The sequence below is a fragment of the Syngnathus floridae genome, chromosome 9 (genome assembly GCF_059516105.1).
Source record: "Syngnathus floridae isolate MCC-2025c chromosome 9, RoL_Sflo_1.0, whole genome shotgun sequence".
Classification (NCBI taxonomy): Eukaryota; Metazoa; Chordata; class Actinopteri; order Syngnathiformes; family Syngnathidae; genus Syngnathus; species Syngnathus floridae.
In genome coordinates, this window is record NC_142421.1 from 10352499 (window position 1) to 10366924 (window position 14426).

Sequence of the window (14426 nt, forward strand, 5' to 3'; positions counted from 1 at the left end):
GAGAGAACGGGGTGCTCTGGCTTTACAACCAACCGGAGTCATCTGAATGTTTCATGTGACATTCTGCTTTCATTACCAGCTACATGCGTGTTGTGACAAGTCATTCGAGACACCATCATAAGCCTGATAGGTTAGCTGATGACAGAAAGAGCCCGCCGGTGATGCCACATGAGTGCGACCCCACGTCTTGTTCACAAGTACCTGGAGGGAAGTGAGTCCTAATTGCCGGGGGAAATGGGAAGTCCTTGCAGGGTGGTTTCTATTGTAGATAAGGCAATTAAGTTCACTCCTTTCATGTGGAAGGCTCCGTTAAAAAGAGACATTGTACATAGCATGGGGATGGGACCAAGCGACACTCCACTGCAGTTAAAGTGTACTCAGAAAAAAATTCCCCAATAACTGTGCATTAACTACTTATTTTTGATCATTTGGTATTATTTATTATGTAAAAAGAACAACTAAACAACCGTTAAGCATTATCACACAAGAATGATTCATGGTCATTGTTTTCCTAAATAAAAGCAGATGTTTGTGAATGTCTTGTTTTGATTAAACATAAAAGATAAAGCAGTCTGCTTTCATGAATGACGAGAGAATTGAAACGATCTTTAGTTCAAAATGGTAAATTACAAATAAAATACGATAATTTGCTAATCGATTTGTTGTCGATTAATTTTGACGCCTCGAGTTGTCTTAATTTGTTTTGTTGCGTGTACCTTTAAATGTAATCAGGTTAAGTTAGGCCTCAAGCTCAAACATATAAAAAGACTTTACTGTCACAAACACTAGACAACAATCTCTTAGCTCTTTGTTTCTTTGAAAGGGGTTGATTGTGTGTGTCCGCATCACTGGCAAAGGGTCGTCCCAAGCCACTGAACTGGCCAGCAGAACAACAGGACACCTGAGGAGATGAGATGCCACTCTGAAGTTCTGCAGCCAGGCATTTGCGATTTCCCCTTTGGCATGTCTGCTTTCCAGTTGAGTGGAAAGGAGGTCTTCTCCCACTCAGAAGAGCACTCTAAGGAGAAAAAAAAAGACAGATAGCAATAAATTCAACATTTTCTTAAAAGAAATCCTCTTTTCGTTTACACATTACTCCCCAATCTTAATCTTCATCGGCAAGCATCACAAGATGTTAATTAACATTGTTGCTTATCATTTCTTTCTCCTTCTCATCTCCATTTAATTAAAGCATCAGACTTCAGAAGGGATGGGAGGGCGAAGCAGTGCTCATATTTGGTGAATTCATTGTACTGTGTTTCTGTGACCTAATTTTTCATTAACCCGTATACCCTGCAGAAATTCTGCATTAATTTTGGAACAACCGTGTTTGCATATTATTGAATAGTCAATTTCTTTGTTTAAAAAAGTTTCATGAAGGGGTTTTGTTTAGACCTATTTTTCTGAATCTGAATGGCCATTTCGAAACTTTCATGTTATGTATAGATTCGCTTTGTAGTTATATTTTGCTTCCTATTTGTTGGTACGGATTTCTGAGCATCGCATCATAGTACGACATCTTGACTCTCACTTTGGTTCTGACCTTTACCGTGTTAGATTTGAAAAGGGTAAACATATTAACAGCCAAGCAACAACTACTTAAACTTTAACGCAGTGTCCACACATTTGAATCCATGAGCTCCATGTTATAAAAATACTAATTTGGGAGATTTATAGAGTGGTTAAAGCAGTTGTGGGTGAGCCCTCCAACCTTTCCCTTGTCCATACAAGCATACACGGCTCCCGAAAGTAGAGGAGCTTGCCAGTCTAGTGGCTCTCATAGTGAATACCTATCATTGTCCACCTACTTTGAGCAAATTCTGGAGGCTGGCATAGTTTCAGGAGCTCTGCAGAGCCAGAGATTAGCAAGGCATGGCAGGATCCCTGATAACTGACACCCTCCACACAGGCATCTGAACCTCACTAGCATCTCGCTAAAGATTGAAGGCACAAAAGCGCCTTTCAGCTCGGGGCACACTGGTGCTAATCCCCTTAGCACAAAAGACATGGGCCACCGATAGCATCTAAATAACTCTTCAGTAAATGTCATTTGCCTGAATTAGGTGTATAGTATCTCCCGAGTTTGACGGATTGCATTGTAAGCTATATGGCCGTGTTTGTGCTGAGTTTGATTTTGTTTGGACAAGCACATGAGTGCTGCTGTTTTAGTAATATGTGAAGACTGACTTCGTTTGCAGTCTTGGCTTGGGGGAGTTAAGTCAATTCCCCCAAAACTTTCATCAATGCATTTGCCCGGGATTGAGGCGAAGTATTTTTCCCAAACAATTATGTAGTTGCAACTGTCCACTGGAATTCTTGCTTTTACCCTACACAATTTTACATCCAATGGCCACTTGAAGATAGGAGGATCATCACTTCCCCCAGAAAAATAAATTATCCTTAATTGACCTTTGGCATAATCTCCCAGGAGGGAGATGTCTGTCTCTCTGTGGTTGCCATGGAAATGGTGGAAGACGCTGTTGGGGCATAATGAATATACTCGGGGTTCATTCCATTACCCCAGAGTGTTTTTTTTTTAATTGCCTTTCACTTTTTCTGACTTTTAACACTTGCGTTATAAAACAATTGGTGATCCGCTGGCTTCTCCTGTACATTTTTGTCCAGCTCTTTGTTATGCTGCTCACATCCCCCTCACATTGTTAGCCCAGTGGCCATTAAAAGGGGCATGTCTAGGTCTAGACCTCAAGCTGCAAAGCGCATTTGGATCAATAGGTCCGTCTGAAGTGTCAGATGAAAACAAACAAGTACCTATGTGTCAAAGTCCTTGCTCAAGGGTTTATGCTTTCCTCCACTTGTTACTCCCCATATTGCCTCATCCATCCCATCAAAAGTAGAACATACGCGGTATGGTTGTTAGTCTGGCAGTGGGGTCTAGACCAGATCCGTTGGCTGATACTCCTGTTTTACACTATAAGTTGATCTAATGTTGGTTTGCATTGAAAGCAATGATTATCTGCTGAGAAATGGAACATTCTGGTCATAGTGTTTCTGAAGCCTGAGGTCATGTTTCCACTATTGATGTACAATGGTGCACATCTGCTTTTTAATTGGAACTGATAGCGAAGTAGTAATTATTGCTGGTGCTGGTCTCAACATGGTGGGTTTTATTGACACCTTTTGGAGGCCAAGCTATAAAAATAGTCAGATGCCAGACCAGTAATTGATACGAAATGAAACTGCTTGATCCCCTGGACACAAAGAGTAGTTCTGAGATAAGACAGAGTAATTTACTTTACCTTTTAGCACCCGAGTTACAAAATAACTTGGCATTCCTAGTTTCTCTCTGTATCATTTCAGTGCTCCAATGATGTCACAGTGCCCCAAAGCCACATTTGGGATGATGTTACCTTGAGCATTTACTTTCTGCCGCCGTCTTTCATAAAATGCAAGCTCCTCCCAACATTGTTTTTTGCACATGCTGAACTCCGTGTTGATCACGTCAGGCTACAGTAGTATGTGCTGTTTTGTAATATGAATGGGCTCTTTCCCTGAGGCCGAAAGTGTTGGCAGAGATAAAAAGCCCTCCTGCTGACTTTTTCTTTACTTAATCCTCCTTATAAATAGGCCACTGTGTCTATTATATAGTGTGTTCTGAGCCCGTCGGTGAGGTTCACAGGGTGAGCAGGATGGCCAGATCTCTCATGGTGGCAAAGGTCTCATGGTTAAGACATTCAGAATATCAACATTGCTCCTGCCACCCTTTTTGTTCAGATCCACTTGCATTCTTTCCCGTGGCATTTTTTTTTGCATATTTTTTTTTCGTGTTCTTTCACATTTGAGGGAATTTGTCCATAACAACAACAGCTGCTGCCCCCTTGTCCAGTTAGTATTCACACATAGTCACGGCAAGCCAATTAGTGGCCTCAGAGTGTGTGAGCTTGTAAAGGTGTCATTTCGCAAAGTCTCGTGGGGGTTGCAGCATCTCCAGCAGTGCGAGGTCTCTTCCCAGAATGTGAGTGACAGCGTACTCGGAGGGAGGTCATTGTGCCAGTCAGGCTTCAACGCTTTCCGGTACGCTCCACATTTACGAGGACAGGAAGTCACTATGTTGTTGTTGATGTGTGAATGTATCCTTTTACAATACAGTCCTCATTTCACAAATTACTGGAAAATGATTAGGGGGCTGGTGGATTTTGAATGGGTGCAGACTGTTTCACATTTTTCCCCCTTTAAAAAAAATAGTCAACAGATTTGATTCCAAATGAACTTTCCTAACAGTTTGATGTCAGATACCTGACCTTGTGTGAATCCCACTCAGTACTCCACATACGATACCGTTCAAAAGTTTGGTGTGACCCCAAACTTTAAAAACAGTTGTGTACATAGAACACTAATAACGCTCTGCACCGATGAATCCTATTTAACGAATCATATAACCCACCACCATATCAATTCAAATGTAAATACTTTTCATATCTGCCTCGGGCTGTTTTTATCTTGTGCTTTTCTCCACTAGATACATATCATCTGCTTTAAGCTTCCTGTAGAAATCCATTTCCTGTATAGTGACCCCTAATTAAAAAAAAAAAAAAAAAAAAACATGCCAAGAATAATTGTGGTTTTAGTTTGTCCAACTGCAGCTACCTCACTTCTATCATGTTTAAAAAATGTGTGAAGGGCGAGTGCTGAGCAGTTGAACCGTTCAGAGAAGCGACGTAATCACCTTGGCGGTGTTCATTCCTAGCTGAGTGGGCGGAAACGCGACAAGTGGCCCAGGTTGCCAAGTAACGGAATCTATAAGTGCTTGTTGATGATAATGTAGTCTACTCCATAGTTATTGAATAAGGCAGGGTGACTGTATTTCTGTAAAACATTAAATAATATTTAAGAGTATTTGGATAGAAATAGAAAACAAGGTTTTTCTTGATGGTTTATTTCATGGCGTTTCATTTTTTATATTTCTGTTTTGCCCTTTTCTTTTACTTTGGCCACTCGTGTGTGGGGTGCATGCCGCTCGCTCTCTGTATGCTAATACAAACATAGCTGTCAAAGGTAATTGCTAAGGCACGTTAGGGGGTCTGCTGCATCCTGCCCCACTACTGTTATTCAAATGATCAGAGAAGTTGAAGTCCCCGCTGCAGCACACCGAGCCATCCATAAAATGCAAAGGTATCAAAGTGGTGTTTGAAATTTAAGATACAAATGGTTTCCTCACACATTTGGTCATCGCACGTGTGTGTAATCTCTGCAGTCTTGTTTACACTCCAGGAACGAGATTGTTCTTTTTAGAGTGATAAAATCTAGCAAGCTATATTGTGTCCAAAAGATGAAAATGTCTTCTCACCCACTTTTCATTTTATTGATTCATCAATTTTTATTTCATGTCAGACTTCAGCGATGACTACAAATCTGGATGACAATGAAAACCATAACATCAACATTAATATGTGTGCTTTACAAGTTCATTTAAAACCATGCTGTCTCGAGAGAAAATATTGCACTATTGTTCTGACAAGCTCTTTAACTCAAATTAACAAGACTCCATTGACAGGACACGTTTTTAGCTAAATATGTATTCAATTAGTAGTCTATTCCGTCTTCTTCATTCATAGTTGTCAAAATTCTGCAAGCAAAGTACTAACACCAAAGAGCTGACTGGAAACAACCTTGATGCCAAGTTTGCCACATTAGCCTGTGCCAACATTAACATCTGCTCACATTTGAGTCGAATAAAGTGTCTAAAGAGGGTGGCAACTATGTGTATGGCAGGGCTTTCAGGAATGTGTGTGCATGTGTCAAGGGCATTGTGAGGAAGAGGCTCATTTGTTATCTCATTCTTTGTTAGCTCTCGCTTGGACACGACTGAAGTAGGTGAAGGTATCAGTCACCACCGCCTGCAGTGAACAGAGTAGCGATAACAGCCAAAAACTTTCCAGCCATATGCTTCTACAGCTAAAGATTAAACTTCATTCATGAAGTTCCATAATGACAGGGAAAAAAGACTCTGAATGTGCATTGCCAAACTAGATGGCTGGAAACTGATTGGGTTGTGAAGGCCAGCTTTGTTTAAACTATTGCGGACATTTGTCTCCACATTATACTTGTACTGTACTGTACTACTTGGGGTACTTTTTTATTGATTAAATGATATATAAAACAGTAATCAGGAATGAATAACATGAAGTCACACAATCAGCAGCTAAAACTGGTGTCAAAACATTGCATCATCAATTTAAAAAAAAAAATAAAGATTTCCAAATTGTATCAAACTTCCCAGATTGTCCACTGATCGACCGCCTAACGCTTTCAAGTGATGCTTTTTAAAAGTACCCGACTTCTTTCCTCTGCTGTATTTGATATCGGCCATATTGTACTGTTGAGACTGTGTCCAAAATCCCACCGAGACAGATTTAAATTTGCAGCCAGCTTTGATTCTTAAATCGCCCACTCAAAAAGTGGACTCTTTGGTCCATAACATTTATCAGACTTATGTGTTTAGCCTGGATGCAAATGGCTTACTGTCTCGGTTCCACTACAGACTTCAACCATTGGTTCCTAATCTTGGAAATATTGCGGAGCGTGACCCCCAGATGTTTGACATTACTGTGGTTTATATATATATATATTTTTTTTACACTAAATTCTCTTGTTAAATTTTGCTCAGGCCATTTGCATGATAGTTTGAGCACTTAAACGGCTTTCATGTTTGTGTAGACTCTTTGTGTGTTAAAAAAAAAAATCAGACAAGGGGGAATAGTAGTCTGTCTTTTCTTTGTTCCCACTAAAAAGTCTCATTATCAGATTAGTGCCAAATTTTTGAGACGGAACACAGCCCAGTCTTCCTCACCTGAGCAAAACCTAATCCAGTCTAATCTAATAATTGCTTCCAAATTCACTGTCGGCAAAAAAGCAGTGCTTCAGGATGGCGGCAGCTTCAGAAGGCTTGCCTAGCCTGGGTAATAATACCCATGGCTCCTTTGAGAACACCTCTCTGCATGTCACAAAGGTTATTCACTGCTGTTATTTGGTTGTTCTTTGTAAATCACCGTCAAATTTCTTTGTTCTACTTGCCCCCGCAACCTGACGACCCCGCCTTTGTCTCCAGGATTCAACGGCTACATGGCAAAGAATTAGGCAGACTGTTTTTCAACAGTTGGCCTCTTATGAGTGGGTGTTGAAATCTGGTCGGACTTAGTAGAACTGTATTTTAGATGTCGCTTTGACATTCATCTTGACGGTTATAAAGGCAGGTGTGGAGGGACGGACACAGTAGGAGGACGTGATGAGCTATGTGTGCTCATATTTGCCATGAAATGGATCATGTGCAGCCAGCTGTCACATAGGCAGACACCTCCTGTATTTTATAGCATAGCACAGCATTGTGTTGAGGTCGCAATCTTCTGTGTTAAAGTTATTACTGAAAAAAATCTATTGTTATTACACTTAGTGCATTGTCGCAAAACTGTATTAGTCACCGAGTTAACTTTGATGTCTCCTAGTGTAATTGTGTTCATGACTGACGCCTGTTCCACTTCCTCTGCACATTGTTGCATCAGTATTTTGTTTTTTATTCTTTCTATAATGAAGACCATGTGGGAACACATCCTCCTTAGCAAAAGTGAGGAGTGCAGGCATGTTAAAATTTAGTAGGATGGATGTGTCCTTTTGGAAAACCGTGTGGGAGGGTTGACATACATTTGTCAACTTCAGAAGCTTTTATGAGAAATCAATCTACTCGCAAACAAGACTTTTTGACTGTTAGTATCAGGTTTCAGAATGTAGATCACATACAGATTACGGTTTCTAAGCAAGAGCAGAGCAAAATGCTATGGGCTTTGGTCCACCCGGAGATCTTGCATACTGGTTGCCATGCCAGTGTTGCCTGGTAATAGGCAAGGGAATTGGGATCATTGGTGCAGAGGTTGTCGCCTGCTGTCAGTGGTACAAAGGAGAACACCATGCAGAAAATGGAAGCGCTCTCATTCATTATAAGCTTCATCATAATACATAAGCTTGGCCTTTATTTATTTTTTTTTTTTTGCACCAAAGCCCAGGGCAATTATCTAGTACAATAAGAGCATGGATTGCAAAATGATAACAGGTATGCATACCCGTGATGCTGGGAAAAAAAATTAGCCTCTTTCAGTTGAATTTTGCTCCATGACCAGTGGCTTGAACACCATGATGTCTCCTGCTGATTTAAAATCGTAAAAGCAGGTACCTTTGTACAGACGATCTGGATTGAGGCAACTGGGAATTCTTTTTATACATTTTCTTTGAGGCGTTTCATTGTTCAAGGTTGAATTCCATTTATCTAGTCTTAGCTCTTCCCTTGTCTCGTATGATGTACTGGGATTTAATTAACTAGTTGTACTGAGTGGAATAATACTGCCCCGAGGTGTGGTCTCATAGGAGGTGGATGTAGGCCTTAGCTGTTATGTTCTTCTTTAGACCACAACCTCTAGTTGAGACTGAATCGACAACACCGCTTCCGTTTACAACCAAGTAGTGCGCTCCATTTGAAGTCAACCGTTGATTCTAGACAATCAGAATTAAGCCATTAACATGTGATTGAAATATACATGAATTATTACCGCTCATTCGGTGGCAATAATGAAGAACAGTACTACCATCTTTAAAAAACACATTTTTAACGTATTGTAATTTTTCTAAATATGGTATTTCGACTTTTTTTGTAATTTATTAGATATTGTAGATTCACCGCAATTTAAAATTTTCTTAGAGAATGACTTGTCAAATCAATGTTTATTTAACAGTAATGACTAATGCTTTTTCAAGAAAAGACGCTTTTCTTTCATCATGTCTCTTGATTATTTTCATGGTTGGTACACACATTTAACAGTGTTTATGTTGGATTTAATGGTGCCCTCTGTTTTGCAAGTTTTAGTTAAACATTGTTGACAAAAGCCCACAAATGACAATAATGAGACAAGTCTATCGTGAACTTAACTGTCATTTTGGTTACAATGGTTTGTCAAAGACGTACCTGGTCTGATTGTCTCCTGTTAAACATCTCCTCTGTCAAGATAACTAAGGACACCTGACCTCTTTGTTTGGGCTACATTTCAGCTTCATGCTCTGCTGATTTCTTTGTGAGGTTCTTGCTGGAAGTACCAAGCCAATGTTGACACTCAACTTTGCAAGGAACCATAGTATTGGCTTCAGGTTGGTGGTTATAAAAAGCACTTCAATAGAAGCTCAAATGGCTCTCATTTTCCCCAAATCTATATACAAAGCAGTTTCACCTTAATATATATTTTTTTATCTCTGTGGTTCACTCCGTTTTACATCCCCACTGACTAAAATGATATCGTTTACTTTGCATTCCAGTGCAGCAGCAACTCTGCATCTTTCTAAATATCTGACTATTACAATATAACCATGTCTTCACTTCAGTGATTCAGTAGAGCACTGCTCCATCATTCACTGCTCCAGTGAGAATTAATTGGCCACGGGCAGTCGGTTTCTTTTCCTTCCTTGACCGTGTTGTTCACTGTCCTGTCTGCTGCTCCTGGCACTCCGGCAACCGGAGTAGATGCTTTTAAAGAGAGAATAGTTCCCATAGCTGTATGCATTAGCATTTCCGCGCATTCTGAAAAAAAATGGATAGGAGCTTTTCCATTCAGTGCTCACAGTGAAAGCCCCCTGTGCTGCCTCCTAATAGGCATAAAACAATTTTGCTTGCCTCTCCTTCCAAATCAAGCTGGGAATGACTTGTCAAATCCATGATTTGTTGAATATTGATGTGAACGTGTCAAATATTTTACTTGTTTTCATGCTTAGTATTTGGTAACAGGTTGCCCATTTTATCTGGTGATATTGATCTTGTGCTGGTTGAAGTATAGTTTGCAAATGTAAACCTGATCATTGTTGACGGTTGTTCATTGTTATCAGTGGCAGAAAATCTTTGTGAATGATTGAAATTCTTGGTACTTGACGCGATGTGTACACTGCTGCCGCTAGTGTAAACAGTGGGCTAATGTGTTGGGCTTTGAGAATTGTATGCCAGTCGGTCTCTGTAATGTCCTTGAGATAAACATCTGAGCACAGAAATGGCGGTTATTCCATTCAATGCTGCCGCTAGTGTAAACAGTAGGTTAATGTTTTCGGCTTTTAAAAGTGTGTGCCAGTCGGTGGCTGTAATGTCCTTGCGATAAACATCCGAGCACAGTAATGGCGGTTATTCCAGCCAATGCATCAGCATGGCTGATTTCTATGAAACCAAGAGTCTGTTCCACCATCATGTTACTGGAAAACACAACTATGAGCTCGCCTTGTTTTGACATGATACACTCAGATAACCCACATATTGTCGATATTTGATATGGGTAATGCTTCAATATTCGCATTTTTGTTGTTATCACTGGGCCGTAACTTGCTAAAACAAATACCATAAGCACCATTATTCCAAATGTCTCCATAATGGAGAGAATATGAGACAAAATGACTCTTAACGCAAACTCATCCTCTTAGATTCTTCAAATGATGTTTTTTTTTATATTCGGTTTTCTTTGCACTGCTGTGCAATTTTTCAGATACGTGAAGTCAGCAACTTCTGTCAGTGTTTGCTAACAGGCATGACTGAACTCGGTATTAACTCATGCTGATCCTTGTACGGTGAATTTATGTACCAAGTCGACTTGAGGGTGACTTCCACCTGATGCGGTGGTCAGCCAAAGTAAGCTTAATGGGGTCATTGGTGCAGTGAATCGAGGAGGTGAATCCCCCTGCGTAGACATTTTATCCGCTCAGCATCAGCCATCAGTCTTTAACCTACTTCTTACTTCCACTTTGTTGCCAGTTACTTTCATCGCACTGGATCTTAATATTGCATACGACCTGCTTTGCTTCTCTCACCGGTGCATTAGTGTGTTATTGTAAACAATTCCCGGAAAGTGCATATCGATCCCTATAATAGCCAGGAGTACCCACTCAGCTTTTGTAGTTGCAAAGCCAATTTTCCCATCCATTAATTTTCTGGGCTTTGGGTCACCATAGCAGCAGATTAGGGAAACAAAGGGAGGAGTCGTTCCATGGGTGGCCTACAAGGAGTGTCTGGAAAGGATCCTGAAATTGTAACTCAACCACTCGATGACGTATTTTGATTCTTTGGTACTATGACTGTCAGTTTTCCACAAGCGACTGGATTCTGTGTAAAAATTGTAAAGGCATTGTATTTATGTACTCGTGATGTTTAGCGTGTTCTTGTACATATTATTTTTCTGCCCTGTGGCAATTACTCAGATCCCAAATGAGCTGTGATCAGCAGCGTTGCACCCTTTGAATGCTCATTAAAGACTTGCTTGCTTGCTTCAGATGCAGCCATACCCGACAGCCATCTTTTGGATAAAATCGGATCAAGCAAGGAAATAATTGATGGATTAATCGAAAACTAAAATAATAGTAAAACCCTTTACCCCCGAGTCAATTACACACTAAACGTCAACATCTGCAACTTATCAGATTAGTGTGAATGACATCTGTAATTTTGTTTCGCAATTTTTCCAATGCTACCTCATTTTCACAAGTCTGGTAGTCATAATCCTCGTTTGTTCCCGCATTATCACTCAAATTTTCCCTTTCAACCCCCCACACTTTGAAGCTCCCTCAGAAGTTAGGATGTTGTTTGTCTTGCTTATCTCTTTGTGTGTCTTGTGCCTCTGTGCACTCAGTCCGAGCATTCCTTACGTGCTCACAGAGAAGCGCATGAGCGACATTACAGATTTTAATCTGGTGCACAGGCAAAGAAAGACGGGAGACCCTCTGTACATGCAATTATATTATGCATCTATTTTTAAAGTGTGTTGGTGGGTGTCCCTATGAGACAGGCAGGGCTTCAGTGTGCTTCAAAGATGTAGGTCATGGCACCTGCCCTTCTTGGTTCGAGCTGCAGCACTGTGAACTCGGCAGACGTCCTCAAATGTGATAGACGGTGCCTCATCACCCTCCGCCTCTCGTCACTCATCGTGCGGTTGGTGTAAACACCTCATCTTTGTGTGCTCTCTGTCTCTGCAGGGACTTTTCCTGGAAGTTATTCCCTTCGTGCACTCACACAGACATCAAATAGTTTGACGTAAACGTCACTCCACAGCTCTTACGCTACTTTTCAAAATGGCACACCGAATATCATACTGTAGTCTTTGGCAATGTGACTTAGCTTGGGGGAACTTGGCTGTCTCACAACTCAGCAGCATGCCTGGCATCGAGGCCTTGTTGTTGTTATGTGAACTGCATGTTAGGATGCTCACTCGTCCTATTTTTACACAAATCAAATTCATAGCCTCTAAAGAGTGTTGTACTCGGCAGGATGCCCAAACATTGTGGGAAGTAGTGGTAAGTATGTTACGGTTTCCATTCTTTGGCCATGGGGAAAATTAACAAATATATTTTTGGATGGCTTGACAGAAATGTTCTGTGCAATGTTATGAAGTTCTCTTTCTTGACCAGTGCAACGTGTGTCATATCTGCAGGAGGTGTGATTCGTTTTTACTGCACTTGTAGTTTTTCTCCTCTCTGCACAAAACCCTTTTCACAATTTGCTGTTGCTCCACTCATTTAGTTTGATTACTTCTCTTTGAAGCGAATGTAAGTCTTTCTCGAGTACTGTCAGTTCTCTCGCAGATTTTAGTTTGCGTGTTCATCATATGAGGAATAGGACACTACGTTTTTGAGGGGTGGCGTGGGTCAAACATTGAGGTATTGCATCGACTGCGAGAAGCTCTTTTAACTTGATTGGAATATTTCTCACATGGCTTGGCTCCAAGTTTTCCAATATGTGCAGACACATCCCTCCTCCAATAACACACAACACCCACACACTGCTGGTGGTACGCTTCATCAGCTCTTAGCAGTGAACCGTTCCTTATGATAACAAAGTTGACATCAGGTATGCTAACTCGCAGATGAGAACTCCCTTGAAAGATTATAGAGGTCCTTTGAGGTAGGTGTTGGAACACGAAGAAAGATGACTACTAAAGTTCAAACATAGTGAAACCAACTGGACTTGATGCTGAGGAATGTTTTTAATATGTAGCTAAATAAAATTTACACCACTGCAATATACACAACAGCACTAAAAAAACATTTTGTGAAACTTGAAACTCAAATCTTTGTCAAAGCACGACTAGAGCATTGAACTTTCGGTATTGTGCTGATCTGGCAAATGTTAGTGAAGTGTCCACAAAAATTCATTTACTCTGTTTCAAATTAAAGAAATCCACCACAACCACAAAATAATGACATATATTAAAATGACTGGTTGTATTGTGTTTTTAGAGGTTTGGTTCAGGGTTCACCTATAGCAGGGGTGTCAAACTCACTTTTTTTGCGGGCCGCATTGTACTCATAGCTTCTTTCGGAGGGCCATTATGACTGTCAATCCAAATAAATGTATGAGCACCTCATATTATATACAGTAAAAGCTACAAAACAAACTGACAAATAACTAATTTTCAAATCAGACGAGTAAAAACTGGTCAAATATTTAAAAAAAAAAGATATTCAAAGTGAAGACAACTTGCAATTCTAGAAATGACACACAAATTTGTCTTCGTGGGCCACATAAAATGATGTGGTGGGCCGTATCTGGCCCCCGGGCCTTGAGTTTGACACCTGTGACCTATAGTTTCTTCCAATGAGCTCTGGTTAAATAGAGCAGCAAACGTGTATCTCACAGCCCTCGTAGATACGTCATGAAAGATTCAAGTGTGCGTGAGGATGTGAGTTAGAACACTTGGTGTCGCATTCGAGGGCTCACTGATGGCACATGACTGGTACATGTATGCGGGTATGTGTAGCTACGTGTTAGAATAGAAAAATCACGGCCTCATAAATTACAACACTCCCTGTCGCCGGTTGTAGTTTAGTCATGTCTCACACAAGGTCAGTTGTTCCTGTTATTTATTGTCCCTCTTTCTTCCTCTCAGTTTTATCCATCCAGGCTGTTGCCATCCAGTTCACCAAGGAGCCCAAGTCCCAGGATGCCCTGCATGGCCGTAGCGCCATGCTCCGCTGTGAGGTCAGCGATCCGACTGACATCACTTATAAGTGGCTCCACAATGGCCAGCGATTGGAAAACAGCGAGCGCCGCCACCAAGAGGGAAGCAATCTCAAATTCATCACTGTGGATCGCCGACTGGATGCAGGAAATTTTGAGTGTGAGGCACAAAACGCGGCGACGGGAGAGTTTCGCCGCTCCACCAACGCCTCCTTCAACATCAAATGTAAGTGTTCCATTTCAGGCCAGGTTCTGAAGTTACACATTGAAAGCGCCTGCTTTTCCTGTGTGAAAATTACCAGTTGACAGGGTTTCATGATGGCAAAAAGGATGTGCGTCCGTCCACTTTCTGGATCAGGAACGCGAGACAAAAGTTGCAGTGTAGGTGGCGGCTAAAAAGCTGAGGGAATGGTTCCACTTTGTTGCCTTTTCCTTTGAGGCTTCCTCT

General features: G+C 41.0%; 1 protein-coding gene across 3 annotated transcripts in view; it reads left to right on the top strand.

Annotated features, from left to right (window-relative positions):
* ptk7b (protein tyrosine kinase 7b) overlaps positions 1–14426 on the top strand; it is a 48938-nt gene that overhangs the window by 15936 nt on the left and 18576 nt on the right. For all 3 annotated transcript variants that reach the window (XM_088385900.1, XM_088385902.1, XM_088385901.1), the window contains one exon: positions 13908–14204. In XM_088385900.1, coding sequence (XP_088242026.1) covers positions 13908–14204 — 297 coding nt within the window. The remainder of the gene's footprint in view (positions 1–13907; positions 14205–14426) is intronic.